The following is a 17,689-nucleotide window of genomic DNA, read 5'->3' on the forward strand; positions in this document are numbered from 1 at the left end:
ATTTGTTCTGATTCAACCTGTGAATAGGCCACAATCTGCACATATAAAACATGAAGCTGAAATTCCTGGGTTCTTAGATTCTGTACCATCAGCTTGAGGGCAGAAGCTTTTACTTGTCCTGTACGGTCATCAGGGCCTCTAAAGAACAACATCACATAGAACATAAGTTGCACATAGTAAATGAGGAAGAGAGAGAGAACTGTTATGGGGAGGTTGCATTTTCAGACCTCTACCCATCTCTCTGATGTGAAGGAAGATCTTGATTGAGCACCCATGGTGGTGGTGGTCTCTGAGGAGAGGGCAGAAGAGAAGTTTACAAAGGTGTAGAGCTGTTCTAAGAGCCACACTCCTGAGCAGGAGGCAGAAGCATTTGGCCCTAGCACACAGGAATGTTGTGATCTTATGAGAGTGCGTGGAATAAGGATGCCTCTTTCCAATGTCACAAGATAGTCAATTTTTCTTGGGTGTAATAACATCCCACAGGTTGAATAGTTGATAGAGAATGGCAGATCATCTGATTATCAGTTGTGGAAAGGACTTGATCTTCTGCCATCTTCTGCCCTGCAAATTGAAATGACACAGTTAGATATTGGTACCACCACTGAGACAGCAAGTTATGACCACCCCATGATCTCATCTAACCCTAGTTCATTCTTCAAGCCTCAATCGCTAGCTCCACCACCATTAGGTTTGGAAGCTGCTTTTAACGTAAGAAGGTTTGGATAGTCGCTTGTTCCACCAGCAGTGCCAGTAACATGGACACAGTGAGGATCTGAGGGATGAGGCACCGACAGGAGAACAGTGATAGTGAAAGCCTCTCTTAAGCCTCTCTCTGAGGCCCCTCTTTATTGCCTCCTCTCTTGACCTTTCATCTACTTCTTGTTTACTCTTTACCCACACCCTTCATTAGAGCATATTGGATACAGCTGAGACCAGGTGCTTCTAGCCCCAAGCCCACTCCCTGTAGTGGTTGGCTTAACGGCTTAACAAGTGCTAGTCAACTCCTCAGCCCACAGCAGTTGTTGAACTTCCAGATGTGGAACCTGGATCAGTGTGTAATAAGGGACAGAGCCACAGGTTTCAGAGTTTATATTCTAGTGGTAACTGGCATGAGACATAGAAGAAAACACAGAGAGGAGGATTTCTGCCCCATTTTGAGTGCCCAGGAGGAGACAGGCTGAGTCCTCAGGAAGCTTGGCTTCACATGTACCCAAAAGATGTGTTATCTTCTTCAGCAAACTCATTGTAAGTTTGAACCCTGGTAGCCTCATGTTTCAACCCTCATATGCTTGTGTCTCAGTACCACCATGGAGGCCCTGTCATTGCATTCCAAGTGGAGAATGAATATGGTGCATTTAACAAGGATGAAAAATACATGCCTTATATCAAAGAGGTAAGAACACTTTGTGTGCTTCTTCATTTATATGTTTCCTTCAGCAAACTGTGTTTTTCTGGCATGCATTTCTAATTTCTTCCTGCAGTAACAGGGCTAATATGCACTGTAAGGATATTTAAGTCAAAGTTTAATTCCACGATGAATTTACAATATCATCAGTATAATCAGGAATATTTAGAGTTAAATATGAATTATTAAAGCTGCAGTTAGTGAATGTGCACATACAGCAAATAGTGATCAATGAGTTGATGATAGTGGTTACTAGGTGTCTACATTGACGCCCTCGATATCCTTTTGTTCCCTCACAGAGTGATATTCCTGGTCAGGCTGTAACTGCAGTCCTGTGCATTGTCCTCCTTGATGTTGGAGTTTCTTGTCTCTGAATTTCCATATTCAAAGGCTGATGAGGTTCCAGACTGGATTGTATGCCTGATCAGTGTAATGAGTAGGGCTAGAGGCTTCAGGATCTGAGCTGACCCATCATCAGCTCTGTTCACAAAAAGTATGCAGCTCACCTGCTATGCAAGGAAGATGGGCAAAATACATCATAGGCCTCAGTGGAAGTGATGGATTCTGTCTGGAATTGGATCCAATCTGAGTCATTTGTCTCTTGAACCTTTGCTCATGGCTGGCATCAATGCATCAATAATTCACAGCAGATATTATATTTTTAGAAATATATGTTTATATATTCAAAAATATTAATATTATGCCATATTTTGATACAATATGTCATGCTCAATGCAAAATAAATACATCCTTCTCCTTGAATACTTACTGTTTGTGGTGAGCAGTTTTGAAATCTTGCTTCTTCTACTTTCTTATTTTTAAATATTCGGTGCATTATCTTCACCAATAATCACATCACTGCACATCATAACTGTTTTAACCAAGTATTACAAGTCTGTCCAATTTCCTCCTGCTCTACTCTCCTCAAATTCTGGTCACCACCATTTTACCGTCAGCTTCGCTGAAACCATGCATCAGCTCCACACATGGGTGGAATTATTGGGTACCTGGCTTTCTGTGGCTGTCTTATTTCAGGTAATGTGACAATCTCGTACCGTTCCCAGACAGGGTTCAAGGAAAAGAAGAGAATCACAGGGAGAAAGTTCGGCTCTCTGGTCACTTTTCTCATAAACTTTCTATCAGACGTCCCTCTTCTTTAAGGCAGAAAAGGCTGCTTTGTTTTCTGGAATAAGCTTGGATAATTTGCTTGGCTTGTGATGCAGACCTGTGCTCAGTGTCCTTGGTCCCTCAAAGCACAATGGGTTCTCCTGTCTGCGCTCCTTCACATCCTGTGACTTACAACTGCCTCCAGAGTGTTTCCTAACAGACTCTGCTCTATGTTTTCCAAAGGGGACTTGGTTTAGGGGTTTTCTGATCTTACCTTAATCTACTTTTGGTGCTCACCCCTGGAACAATACTGGGATGAGACAAACCCAGTAATCTTCCAACTTCTTAATTTGAAAATATTCAGATTCTGATTTCACTTTTACTCAGTAACACATAGCTGTTTTATTCCAGTTGTGTTCATTTCCCAATTTCTTTATACAAGTTTTCTTCCAATGGACACAAAGAAAAGGAGCTCATGTTATTGCTTTTTATCAACAGGCCCTGCTGAAAAGAGGGATTGTGGAGCTGCTTTTGACCTCTGATTTGATGAATAATGTGCGGAAAGGTCACCTTAAAGGAGGTACAGATGTAGAACAGTTTGAAGGGATAACTGGGGCTCTTACCTGACTGATGTGAACTTTAAGCTCTCCAAAGCCCATTTGCCCGAGTTCTTCAGACTTGTGCTCCAGCATGTGAGGACCTACGTATCTGCTCAGTGTTCTCGGATTTTGTTGCTTTTCCTTGCTGCTGCTGTTGTCTCTGACAGATCACGAGGAAACCCTTCACCCTGAGCACGTTACCTTCGTCACAGTTGTTGCATTGCTAGGAATCTTTGCCTAAAGCTAGGAGAGTTTAACAACCCTTCCAGTCCACCAACATGAAATGTTTCTAGAAAATCAAGTAACCCAGTCCAGGATGAAATCCTACTGCCTCAGGCTTCTGTGTACACACGTTTGAATACTAAGTAGCAGTAAATGGAAACTCTCAGTGGCAATAGTAAATGAATAATATAGGGATAGGCATATGGGTCTTCAGCTCTTCCTTGTTGGCACTATCACAATGCCTCAGTAGACATGTGTTCTCTCTCTACAGCCTTGGTCACAGTCAATCAAAGAAGACTGTGTCAGAGAATGTTTAAATTGCTGCATCAAGTACAGGTAAGATGTCTTAAAGATGAAGTATCTTATCTCTTCTTCCACCACTCATAGCCTGTGTGTCTGGTGTCAGTGAGCCCTAACATAGTTGCCAGTAATTTCAGGAGCATTTGCTTCTATGTTTGGAGAATTAGGAAGACTTCCTGCTATCATCATTTCTGCTTAGCGATTGCACTGTGGAAATGTGTAAGATTAGTGAAGGTGTTTTTTTTTTTTTTTAAGATTCATTTATTTTTATTGGAAAGTCAGAAAAACACAGAGAAAGATCTTTCATTTGCTGATTCACTTCCCAAGCAGGTGCAGAGGCCAGAGCTGAGCCCATCTGAAGCCAGGAGCCAGGAACTAGGAGTTTCATTCGGGTCTCCCACATGGGTGCAGGGTCCCAAGGCTTTGGGCCTTCTTTGCCTGCTTTCCCAGGCCACAAGCAGGGAGCTGGATTGGAAGTGGGACTGCCAGGTCATGAATGGGAGTGCATATAAGATCCTGTTGTGTGCAAGGCAAGGACTTTAGCTGCTAGGCTACCTTGCTGGACCCAACAATAGTGAAGGTTTAAAGATATAAACCCTTATCATCTGTTCAGAGACAGATGATTCTAAGACTGATATCAGGAATGAATCAATACCTTGTTCTGTTAATGTTGCTGTTTTCCAGCCAAATGCTGCAAGTCCTGAGAATAAGTGGCATTATTTCTTTATTACTTAACAGGAATTGAGAAGCCTCTACTTTCCTCCCAGTGCATTTCCTCTGTGACAGTTTCCCAACAGACTAAACATGGTCCATGCCATAGAGAACATATCCTTTCCCTACCCAACAGCCTGATGTCGAATGCTGTCCTCTGTGCTGGCTCTGCTTGCCCCAGCTTTCCCTAGGGTTGGCCATTACTTTCACATCCACTGCCAAGTTCTCCTAGTCCTCTTGCAACTGCATACTAGCCGTCATTTCTGGTCGCAGTCCACAATTTGCAACCATTTCTGTCACAATCAGAGCCATCCATTGCCCAAATCTTGTATGTTGCAACTGCATTGCTCTCATTTCAGCTTTCTCCACTACTCCATAAATATTGATCAAGGAGAAAATGACACGTCTCAATTTCTACACACTTTCCAATCTAATACAAATTATTAACACAGGAAACCAAATCAGCATGAGTTATTTTTATACATGTGTTTATCATATGAAAATTAATAATAGCTAAGATATGAAATCAACCAGGATGTCCATCATCAGATGACTGGATACAGAAACATATGTGTGTGTATATGTGTATATACATATTACAGTATGAAATTACTACTCAGCTATGAAAATATAATAAAATCGTCTTTTGCAACAAATGGATATGACTAGAAACCATTACACTTGAAATAGGCCTTTCCCAAAGAGAAAATATCATGTTTTTTATCTCTCAGCTTTGTGATCACTAAATCAAAGGTACAAAAAATGAAATCTGTATGAGCAAGACTGACATATGCCTGTGTATATACTTTTTAGGGAAAGAAGGTTTGTTTTTTTTCTACTGCTCTTTGGTGAAAACCTTGCCAATTAGCTGTTAAGGATGTGCCTGTAAGTTAGAGCAAAATGTATCATGATAAGCTTTTTTAAGAGAGAAGGAAAGAGGGGACGTGAGTGAGAACAGGGGTTAGGAGTGAGGGACAGAGGGGAAGGAGGTAGCACTCTACTCATGAATCTGCACTGAAAAAAAATGAACCTTATTTACTTTATATAAAAAAAAGCAGAAACTGGCAGGTTTAAAAATAATAATTATAACCAAAATGATGTGGTCATCATAACTTTGAAAATACTTCCCCAGATCAAAAGCAATGTTTTTTTTTAATTTTAAATATCTATTATTTATTAAGTTTTAAAAATATGGTTTGTTTGAAAATGAAGAGCATAAGAAAGAAAAGGAAGAAAAGAGAAAGACCTCCCATCATTAATTCAGTCCCCCAAATGGTTGTAGTATCCAGATCTATGCTGGTGGAAGCCAGCAGCCAGACTACATTGAATTTCCCGGTGGTGTCAGGGGATCAAAGTCTTTAATCCATAATCGACTGCAAGAAATGGAAATTGTGCAGTCTGGATCAGTACTCTGTTATGGATGGGATAATGTCATGACATGTGGTAATTGTGGAGTTAGACCACCCTTTCTTTAGCATAAGCATTGTTAAAAGTCTCCATCCATTACCTTAGTGATTTCTGTGGGCAAGCAAGTGAATATTTTAAAATATTTCCGCTCCTTGCATTTTTACTAAACATGCAAACATAGAAGGTGATGAGTAATGAAAAGATAAATTTCTTGAAATCTCTCTTAAAAAAAAAAGTGATAAAAATAAATACAAGGAACCTTGGGTTTGCAGAGAGACCAAGCACCCTCCCCACCAAAAAATCCAGTAAATTGGTTTAAATGTTTACAAGCTATTTTTTATGTTTCACTAGGAAATATGCTTCCTTTAATCTGTTTTGTGTATTTACCCCAATATTTTCTTTTGTTTTCACCTCAAGAAACATTAACAGGATATCAGCTGTGCCATAATCAGCTACTGCCCAGAATCGATGAACAAGTGTTCCTGTTAAGGAAAGACATAAGTACATTCCTTTTCTAACCTGAGATACATCTACCATATGCCCGAGCCATCCAGACAGAATGAAATTAGCCATGTTAGGGTGTGTTCCATACTTCCAATTCAGTTGAGCTCAAATAACAATAGCTGAATCAGAAGCAATCCAGATGCCCATACACAGATGACTGAATAAAGAACATGTGGCAGGTATGCACTGCAGAAGCCCACACAGCCATAAAAAGATGAAATCCTGTCTGATGCAACAAAATGAATGCAACTGGAATAAACCAATTTCATATATTCCAAAATACATATGTCATCTTAAGTGAATTGCTAAGTAATATCCTCTCTGGATAAAACACACTATTGAGATATTTTAATCGTTGGAATAATTTTACAACATATTTCTGTTATTTTTATTTACAAATAAAAATGTTGACTCACATAATGATGCTTACTATGAGGTCTTTAAGAAATCTAATTTTTAAAATGAAAACCATCATATTGATTTCACAAAGTAAATGCAACAACGATAACTTTATGTTTAAAAAGAATGATCAAAATTGTGTTCTGCCACAAGGTTTCTCCAGGTATTCACAGGAAGTTTTTTGTCATTCTTCCCTTGTGAGCATACAATTCAATGATAGAGTCCTACAGACATTCACAACTAAGAGACTTTTTTCATTTTCTTTGTAAAGTAACCGTAGGCAATCAGGATATTGTTTCTCAACAAATTTGCTTTTCTGTATGTTCTTTTAAATATAAATTAAATCACACACTCCGATCCTTATCATATGGCATTCAGGAATATTGTGAGTTCATGTACTTATCCATGCTGTAGCATGAATCAATTCTTTGTCCTTTTTGGCAACTTTTTGAATCTAGTTTTGAGCTCATATATGCAAAGCAATGGCCATACTAAAAAAATGTACAGCTTTTCTTTATGAAAAAGTCTTTAGTATGTTTTCATTATTAGTATAATATGATGTTTTTTAAAAAGTTTGGATGAAAACACAGTTATGCAAATTATTAAGGTACTTTGACATTTTTGGTACATGCATCCTTTGTGTAATGATTGCATTAGAATAAAAAACATATGCATTCCTTCAAGAGTTTATACCTTGATTTTACTAAGAATGTGAGTAACTTCTCTTCTGGATATTGAGAAATAACTTAGAGTATGTCCAGCTGTGTCACCCCTCTATATAGAACAAAGTCTGCCACATGGCAATATTGTGCTCACAAATTAATTTCTTCTAATTCCCCTCTTCTGCCTCCCCTCACTTCACTTCTATGACACAAACTTATTTAGGTTGAAGTATGAATAAAAACATGAAATATTTGCTTTTTTAAGATCTAGTTTAATTTACCTAAAACAGTATGTCCTTTAAGCTTATCTATGTTGTTGCAAGTGGAAGAATTTCAATCATTTTTTCTTTATGAATAGTATTCTATTTTATGCATACACACTTTAGTGTCATCTATACATCTTTTGTTAAGAAATTACACTGATTCCATAGTGTTCTCCACTGTAAATATGTTTTATTCCACAGAAAAATAAAGGATTATTATAGATTATGAACAATTACACAGCAACAAATTTAATAACATATGGGAAATAAAACATTTTCTGACACACACACATCTTACTAAGATTAATCATAAAGAAGCAGAATAGCTAAACAGACTAATGATGAATAAGGGGATGGGATAAGAAAACCAAATTCTGTCATCAAAGAAAAGCCTGGGACCAGAAGGCTTCACTGCTGAATTTTGACAAACAGTTGAACAATTAACATCAATTCTCTTTAAATTATTTCAAAAAACAGAACAAGAGGGAAATTTTCCAAACACATTCTGAAGTCAGGCTCACCTTTTTTTTTTAATTTAATTGATTACATATTGCATTATGTGACACAGTTTTATGATACAGTCCATAGATTCAAGGGTTTTCACTCATCCAAATAATTTCCCCTATATTATGACAATAGTATGGTTTTTCAAAAGCAGTCATAAGTCCACCATTTTGCTCTTTAAGTGTATCATGACTTTGTAGATGTTCAATGGCAGGAAGTCAGCATCTTATTGCAAAGCTCTATTTAGCATTTTTTCTCAGAGTCCATCTTTTATTCAGAAGTAGCAATGCATACTGCAATGTATCTCTGCAACACGGCGTACTTGCCTTTAGACAAATCTGTGTATACACATGTTTACCTATATATCTATTGATCTTATATTTTGCAGGAAGGTTGTCCTATACAATAGAGAATATATGATGTTTTTCCTTCCGGGATTGGCTTAGTGGTCTCTTAGTGGTTGGGAATATTTTGTTGCAAATGGTAGATTTTCATTCTTTTTAGTGGCTGAATAGTATTTTGTGAAGTAGGTGTACCACAGTTTCTATATCTACTCCTCTTCTGATGGGCATCTGGCTTGTTTCCATGTCTTTGCTATTGTACAGCTGTAAATATAGGATTACAGGCCACTTTCCTATATAGAGATTTCATTTTCTTTCACTGGATTCCCAAAAGTATTTTGTACAATAGATAAACTCATCAGTGCAAATGTCTCCTCAACAGGTGGATTAAATTTCTTTACATATTTGACTGGTTTTAGATTTTTCGGATCAAAGCGAAGTTCTATTTTTGCTTTTAAATGTTACATATATTTATGCTGAGAATTTTGCTAATTTGTGTGAAAAATCCAACGCTTTCAAAAACAAATTCTGGGACCAGCATAATAGCCCTGTGGGTAAAGTCCTCACCTTGCATGCACACCAGAATCCCATATGGGTGTCAGTTCTAATCCCAGCTGCCCCACTTTCCATCCAGCCTTCTGCTTGTGCCCTGGGAAAGCAGTTGAGGACAGCCCAAAACCTTGGGACCTGAATGAAGCTCATGGCTCCTGGCTTCAGTTCAGCTAAGCTCCAACTGTTGCATTTGCTTGGGGAGTGAATAAGGGATGAAAGATCTTCCTCTCTGTCTCTCCTCCTCACTGAATATCTGAATTTCCAATTAAAATAAGTAAATCAAAAAAATTCTGAAAATGTAACAGTTAGGAAGATAATTTTGAAAAGATGCATATGAAGCTGGGTAAGTAAATTCTTATTGAAATACTAACCCCAGAATGACTAGATAGTTTGGTAAATTTTGGTAAATATTTTAAGAATAAATGATTGCACAATGATATATTGCTTCAGAAAATGCTTATGAAATGCTTCTCAGTTCATTTTGTAGGCATAACAGCACAGTGATGCCAAAACCCAATAAATATATATGCAAGGGACAGTGCTAACACAGACTAAAAAATCGCTTAGCTTTCAGCATTTCGCGTATCAAATCTAATCCAAAAAGTAAAAATGAAATACACATAATTGCATTCTTTTCTAGATAGTTCTTTCTCCGCACAGTCGAGATTCTGTGCATTGTTCATGTCTGTAATTGTTAATTCTTTGCTTGTAACTGCCTTTGCATTTCTGGTGGTGCTGGTTGGGTGGTGGAGAGTTCTGTAAGGATTTGCTTGCTATGGAAAGTCTTTGTGTTCTAAGCTTTGTTAGATGTTTTTGCTGGATAGAGTGTGCTTAGATGGCAATTCCCCTCTATCAAGATCTTGTGCTTTTGAACTCGTATTCACTTAGTCTGTAAATATTCTGATAAATACAATAATCTAACATAATCCTTGTAAATTACATGTCAGACTTTTCTGTTTTCTAATTGCTTTGCATTTTTAAAAAGTTTTTCAGTGGAGTATGTTTGAAAAAGCCATCCTCTTCTTGAAAGATTCTTTTCTTCTATTCCAAAAATCCTGTTATTTAATCATCTTTCTAGTCATCTTTCCATCTGGAGCACTCATAATTAAAATTTTTGCTCCCTGGGGAGTTTCATGACATTATTAATTTTCATTTTTGGAAGATTTTTTCTACTGGTTGTTTTATTTTAAAATATCAATCTTCAAATTCATAATTGTTTTTAGCAAATCACTTATGCTAATGGGTTCTGTATTTATGTTTTAGTTTCAATATTTTTGATAAATTCATTCCTCAATCTCTAATTCATAAAACGTATTAAGTTCTTAATGTTGCTGAAATGTCCGTATTCTCTTGGGTTTCCTTGAGCTCACATAAAGCCATTGTTTTTAACTTGTTGTGAAGTAATTCCTTGTGTCTCTTGCTCGACTATTAAATTCATTTGTAGGACTTATGTTTCCTTGAGTTTTTATTTTCTGGGTCCATATATATATAATGTATTTATTGAGTCAGTTGAACCTATAAACTTATAAATTGTCTTTCATATTAAGATTTTCTGCTAGTGTTCCTTGTATTCCTTGTATCTGCTTTGGTATAAGTAAGCACTTTAGAATCTGTTTAGTTTCTTGAATTATAATCAACACTGGTGCTACCCACAGGTGTCCCAGTGTTCTAGTTTAAAATGTTGTGAGATTATACCTAGCAGGCATGAATATTCCCTGAATTCTGTAAGTTTGCGGGCAGTTCTGGGAGTAGTGCACTTGGCTACGTGTGATCTGTCACTTCCACAGGCCTAGGGGGTGTGGTGCATCATGCACAGTGATGTGGCAGTGTGTCAGTATATGAGGCTCCCTGAAGGCATGGATAAACCAGGGTGCTCCTATGGAGGACTTCTTCAGTGTTTTTGAATTGCATATGTGACTACATGAGGCTTGTAAGGCAAAGCAGCTTCAAGAGACAGTCTGACAAGCTTTTTCCTGGGTAAAGTGAGGATGTGGAGTACTGAATGTCTGATTTCAGACATAGAGAACGTTTCTTACAGTGGTTATTCAACAGTTTTTCTTAAAATTAAAAAAAAAATTAGTCCATCTGAGAGGGGGAAAAGAGACAGAGAGATTTATCTCATCTACTGGCCCATACTTCAAATCTCTGCAACTTCCAGGGACTACATCTGGATCTCCCATGTTAAAAACAGGAAACGAGATGAAACGAGCCATCATCACAACCTTCTAGTGAACACATTAGCAAAGACCAAGTTTAAAAGTGAAAGATTCATAGTTGAAACATGGCACAGCAATATGTACACAAGCATTTCAGAAGACCTCTTAAATTTCACAGCAGATGCCTTCCATTCAATTGTAATCAGGTTTTTTTTATAGCCAGAGTGAATTCTTTTGGTTCCAGCCTGGAACACAAGGTTGGAATCATGGCTGTTTCTCTCATGTACTTCAAGCTGGTGCCTGAAGCTGAAAGGAGGGGACAGTGTAGTTGAGGAACCAAAGTATGAATGGTGGGAAACATGGAATAAAGAAGGGAGGAGTTGGGATTGGCGTGGTGGCCAATGCCTAGAGTCCTCACCATGCATGAACTGAGATCCCATATGGATTTTGGGATCCCTACAGTCCCACTTCCAATCTAGCTCCCTGCTTGTGGCTCAGGAAAGCTTTGGCACCCTGCATCCATGTGCAAGGTTCAGAGGAAGCTTCTGGCTCCTGGTTATGGGTCAGCTCTGGCTGGTCATGGTGGCCACTTGGGGAGTAAATCAGCAGCCTGAGGATTTTCCTCTCTGTCTCTCCTCCTCTCTGTATATCTCACTTTCTAATAAAAATAAATAAATCTTAAAAAAAAGAAGGTGGTGAAAACTAATGAAGCAAAAAGAAAAGGCTCTGAATTTATTAAAACTGAGATCTTTACATTTTACAGTGATTCATTCAGGGCTTATGATATTTATGTTCTGTTTTATGATGATGATTCTTGCTTTATTTTATTTGTTTCTAGGGAAACATGCCCATTCTAATTATGGAATTCTGGATTGGTTGGTTTGATTTTTGGGGTTTCCCCCATGTGACTAAAAACCCACATAGTAAGTATTTAACAATTCTAGACAATGGAAAATGTTTCTGCATTAGAATATTTGCATGAGCCTATGCTAATTGATGCAAATATTCACTCAGCCTGCTAGGCCCCTGTTTTGAGCCAGATACTGAGGAATCACAAGTAAATGAAAATTATACTATTTTTATACTGACAGAAAGTCCATGATTTAGGGGAGCTGACAGATGTTTGAAAAGCCAGTCACTATTTCATTGTATCTGTGGAGGTTTTCTTTAAAGAAAACAAATAGGGAGCAGTGATAGGAGAGTTGTGACACATAGGCACAGATAAAGGAAGGACATACAGCTTATGTATTTTCTGTGTCATCTCCCCAAAGTGAGCAAATCTTACTACAGAGTTGAATTTGGAGGGTAAAATTAGCAAGAGAGTGCAGTGATTTTTTGAGAGCCTGCATCCTGGGAGCACAGTAAGCATATTGCTCATTGTCCTACAGAACAAGCCATATGACCAGAGGCAGATAGCTTTCCGTGATCTGTGTCAGTGTCCTCACAGAAAGTTGGGAATTATCAGTAAGTCTACTGTCAGTATTGTTGGAAGGAACAGACACTGCTCTGTACAACAAAGGCTGAAGAGTTGTGTTCATTTTGTAAATCATGTTTCCATTAAAAATAACCTTTTATCACTATTAAGTGGATAGACCCACTTATACATACATGAAAAATTTTAAAAAAATATTTGTTCGCTGAGAAAAATCATGCTTTTTAGACTAAAAATGGAAAGAGTAAAATAAAACATCATCATCATTGCCAGTAACAACACAGCACTGGCATCACCACCAACAACCATGCCAACTACAATAACACCAATACGCCAACAAAAGCACCAATACTACTACCAGCAACAGAAACTACACAATTCAAAGTTCAGGGACACTTCTACTGCCAACAGTAATGTCATCAAAACGGAAACACCAGTAACACCTACAAGGACAGCTACAATGATAATAACAAAATCACCACTGAGAATACTTGTATTGATGGCACTGCTGTCATCAATGATCATAGTAACTATGGTAGCAATAACAGCAAAAGCAACACTCCCACCATCAACATACGAACCAACAACAGAATCCCAAACTCAACAAAACCAAACTCAACAAAACTGTGACCAATGGCAGAAACAAACATATCAGAGCCAACGGAAGTAATAATCCACAACAAAAAGGAAGAATAACAGCAGCTAGAATGTCCATATGGCAAAGCAGCAGCTATCTGATCAGTTCTATGTTATGCATTGTGTCATGTTTTATGTATATGTGTGTATGTGTGCATATCATCCTCAGCTAACTTTCTTTTAAGCCTGTGAGGTACTAGGGGTCATTCCATGCAATTAACAAATTAAAAATCAGAAGTTTTGAGAAAGAAAATAGATTGATTAAGAGAAATAGTGCAGGGCACAGAAGGACTGAATGCCACATCTAACTAATCCTGACACTCTTACATTTTTAGAATTTGTTCTGCTGTTCCTCACTGATATTTTTATTTTTAAATTTCTTTTGCTTTGTATTTCTATGAATGGAGAAATTTTATACACTTCATACAGGTATTTAGAAAATAATGATATTGTGACTAGTAGAAAGACAAATTGTGTCTATTTACACATGAAGGCAAAGAGTTTTTGTAGATTAAATTTCACAACTCTCTATGGACATTAACAGGAATTCAAATCACTTGTGCCCTGAGACAGTTTATTGGCATTTATTAGTGGAGATATGCTAGACCTTTGTACATTTTTTTAAACTAATGAAACCTGGATATTTTAGGAATGTAAGAAGAATACTTTGGGTTTCAGTTAATAATTCCAGTTCCAGTATTTGAAAAAGAAAGGTTTATAAGGTTCTAGAATGGTGTAATTACTAGAACAGTTCTGGTGATTTTCTCATTTTATGTTGCAATTTTAGTGGAAATTGATTGAAAACAATCAATGATGTTTTAAATGACAAGAATTCAAATTAAATTTCTTCCTCCTGTTAGTTTCTAATATTATCTATGTTCTCTTCTCCCTCTATAGTTATTGAATACATTGCATCTGAATTTATCCAGTACGGGCTGTCTTTCAATGTATACATGTTTCATGGTGGAACCAATTTTGGTTTCCTGAGTGGGGGTGCATATATCAACAAGATGCACAGGACTGTAGTGACTAGTTATGGCAAGTATTTCCTGCCCTTCTACATTAGTGGGATTGCAACACTATAAAGAATGCTCTGAACACCTTCTTAAACCCTTGAATCTAAGATCTATGACTTTTACTGAGCAATGAGCACATTCATGTCTTTCTTCTGGTTTTCCATGATGTTCATCATATCCCATCTGGCCATCACAGCACTAGGAGTCCCTTCGCTCATCTTGTCCACTGAGTTTTTTATTTGGGCCTCTAATTGGTGATTGCTGCAATGCCAAGATGGAAAATTCAGATAGATGGAAGAAAATATGTCCAATAGATTTTGAAATGGAAGGATTACTCCAATGTCCTGGAAACTAGTGTTTCCCAGGAAAGCTTATGGGGCAAGATCTTATATTTCCATGACATGCCCATTCTTAGCATGGGCTGCAATATTCTGGAGGTAAGGAGATGTTGTTTTCATACATTTCCCATAAGTCTGACACATTGCATGCCCAATGCAGACATAGAAACATCTACAGGGGTTGAAAGTCCCTGAACAGGGCTCTGGTTGTCTTGCAGACTGTGATGCTCTGTTGACAGAGGCTGGAGATTACACAGAAAAATATTTCAGGTTTCGAAGACTCCTTGGATCCCTCTCAGGTAATCAGTCTACATTTAAGTGGAGGGTGATCATGTTATGTAGGTTCTGCATTGTTTTTACAAGTGACATTTACAAGAACTTAATGATGTTAATAAAAGCAAGGGCAATGGATATGGCATTGAGGAAGCATTTCCAAGCCCATGTATATTGGTGGTTCCAATGAGACACGCAAATAAAGGCAATGGTTTCCTGGGTTTTGGTGAATGTTATATAAACCTATTTTTAAAGTTCTCCATAAACTATGAGACATAGTAACATCTTCACAAGAGAAAACTATTGCTCAGTTAAACAGTGTTGTTTAACCATATACCAAAGTTAGAACCAAGGAAAACCCAACACTGTCAAAAAGCTCCTTGAAAGGTTTCATTCTGATGGCCAGCATTAGAACTCACAGGCTTCCGTGCCATGGCATGTGTAGATTCAAAAGGATTCACTCAGCAACTGCCTGTCAGCCATCATTCTTGGAAAAGCATATCCATGTTTTAGGATAGGACTCATGCCACTGGTTTGCTTACAATAAGTGAAAATTCTTACAGAAGGCAGTAGTTGTCCTGGACACTTCTCATGCTGTGATCCATTTTCACTTCAGAAATTCCCTTGCCCCCGCTACCTGATCCTACTCCCAAGTCTGTGTATCCTGCTGTGAGTATATTACACTATTTGCCACTGTGGGAAACCCTGCATTACTTAAATGAGGTGAGTATTCTTTGGGCATTGGGGTAAGGGTGGCCAAGGGCAAGAAATTTTTAGCTCTGTGGAGTAGAGATTCTTCCAAGGAACTTTATTTTAAAAATGTAAGGCCAGCATTGTGATGTGGGCAATTTAGTCATTCCCTGAAATTTTGGCACCCCATATCAGAGTTTTGCTTTACATCCTAGTGGCTTGGCTTCTGAACTAGCTCCCTGCTGACAATCTCAGGAAAGCAGGGGAAGATGAACTGGTTGCTTGAGCTCTGGCATTTATGAGGGTGCCAGGCTCCTGTTTGGTGGCTCCAGCCCCAGTCCTTGAGACAAAAGGACTGAGATTCAGCAAGTGCAAGATTCTCTTTCTCTCACTCTGCTTTCAAATGAATAAAACAATGCTAATAAAAAGCCTCTGAATTTCATCCAGACTTGGAACCACAGTCCATCCAAGTGGACTTTAAGTGGATTTGATCTTGAAGTAAAACGTGAAGGAAAGGGCTATCTGGTGGGTGGGGGATTCTGTTGCCTGACTCAGGTGTGTGGTGAAAGCTGATGTGTGGAACTGTTATCCAAATGGAGACAACCATGAACGCCCTAAAATGTGTGCATCTGAAACTTCAGCACAGAATGTCTGCTAGCATTCATAACCAACTAGTCATCACTCAACTTCTGTAGGTCTTTACACACACCTGAAAACTACACATCTGTCTTATATTGAATAACAGCTGCAAATTCCCAAATCAGCTTGTGAAATCAAAATGAGCTGAGCTCCTCCTTACCCTTCTGGACAAAGTGCAGTGACTGTCAGTTTGAACATCCTAAAAAAACAGCATCCCAGAGGATAATTCATCATCTTGTCCTAATTTTATTTTATTCCACATTTACACATTTATTTAAAGAAGTCACAGAGCCAGGACCCAAGAGGTCTGGCAATGTCAGAGCCAGGAACCAGGAGCACCGTTCAAGTCTCCAGCATTGGTAGCAGGAGCCCCAAGCACCTGGGAGATTTTATGCTGTTCCCCCGCCCTCCCCCCGGCCATTAGCTAGAATGTGAATTGGAGGAGCAGCTAGGATATGAGTTGGTGCCCATACTAGATGATAGCATTGCAGAAGGTGGCTTTTTGAGCTATGCCACGATGCTGGCTCCTGTTTTATTTTATTTTTAGTTTTCTTTCGTTTTGCACTTCTAGCTTAGTACACTTGTTCATGAGTAAGTGAGTAAGGCACTGTGATTCTGGCATTCTATATGGGTGTCAGTCGAGTCCTGGTGGTTTCACTTCCAACCCAGTTCCCTGCTAATACTGTGCCAGGAAATGTAGTACAAGATGAATCAAGCACTTGACTGGCTGCACCCACACTGGAAACTTGGAAGAAGCTCCTGAATTCTGGTTTCAGACAATGGGAAGTGAACTGGCAAGTGGAAGCACTCTCTCTCTCTCTCTCTCTCTCTCTCTCTCTCTCTCTCTCTCTCTCTCAGTGTCCTTCACTGTTTGTAACTCTGCCATTCAAATAAGTACATCTTTAGAAAAAACTAAAGTTTATTATTATATTTCTTATCTCTGAGGAAATACTGTTAGTTTTCCCCATTCTTCAGGATCTTATTGTAGGTTAAATAGTAGGTTATAGTAGCATTTATTGTGTTAAGGAATATTCCTTGAATACCCACTTTTAAATCATTAATATTAATGAATGTTACTTTTTACACATATTTAATAGATAATAATACAGTTAATGTGTTTCATTCTATGATGCTTACTAATGTGCATATTGAAATATATTTACACCACTCAGATTCTATTGGATAATGTGACTGAAATGTAAAATGTAGTGTTGGATTTGATTTTCATTTTCTACATGGCTACACATGCTCATTTTTCCTTTATCTTTTGCCATGCTCTCCTTTTCATTCAGTGCATATCCTTGCTGATAAAGGCAGAATACAGCTGAGTCTTTTTAAATTAATTCTGCCAGTCTGTATCTTTTGATTGGAGAGTAGAAACCACTTGCAGTGATTATTATTATTTAAGTGTAACAATGTTTTGTACCATTGTTTCATAAATCCTCAAGGTCATTTGTTGGGCTGGATGGAAAGTGGCAAATAATTTCATCTTTCTGTTTGTTTTGGAAGGTATTTATTTTGCCTTCATTTATT

General features: G+C 38.0%; 1 protein-coding gene across 1 annotated transcript in view; it reads left to right on the forward strand.

Annotated features, from left to right (window-relative positions):
* The window catches only part of LOC121148529 (beta-galactosidase-1-like protein 3), a 71,286-nt gene that overhangs the window by 38,659 nt on the left and 14,938 nt on the right, over window positions 1–17,689 (forward strand). Inside the window, exons 6-12 of the mRNA XM_040968597.1 lie at window positions 1,301–1,393; window positions 3,011–3,092; window positions 3,605–3,669; window positions 11,971–12,055; window positions 14,098–14,238; window positions 14,773–14,853; window positions 15,444–15,550. Of these exons, the coding sequence (XP_040824531.1) occupies window positions 1,301–1,393; window positions 3,011–3,092; window positions 3,605–3,669; window positions 11,971–12,055; window positions 14,098–14,238; window positions 14,773–14,853; window positions 15,444–15,550 (654 nt within the window). The remainder of the gene's footprint in view (window positions 1–1,300; window positions 1,394–3,010; window positions 3,093–3,604; window positions 3,670–11,970; window positions 12,056–14,097; window positions 14,239–14,772; window positions 14,854–15,443; window positions 15,551–17,689) is intronic.

This window comes from Ochotona curzoniae, unplaced genomic scaffold (genome assembly GCF_017591425.1).
Source record: "Ochotona curzoniae isolate NIBS_2020 unplaced genomic scaffold, NIBS_Ocur_1.0 contig_1550, whole genome shotgun sequence".
NCBI lineage: Eukaryota > Metazoa > Chordata > Mammalia > Lagomorpha > Ochotonidae > Ochotona > Ochotona curzoniae.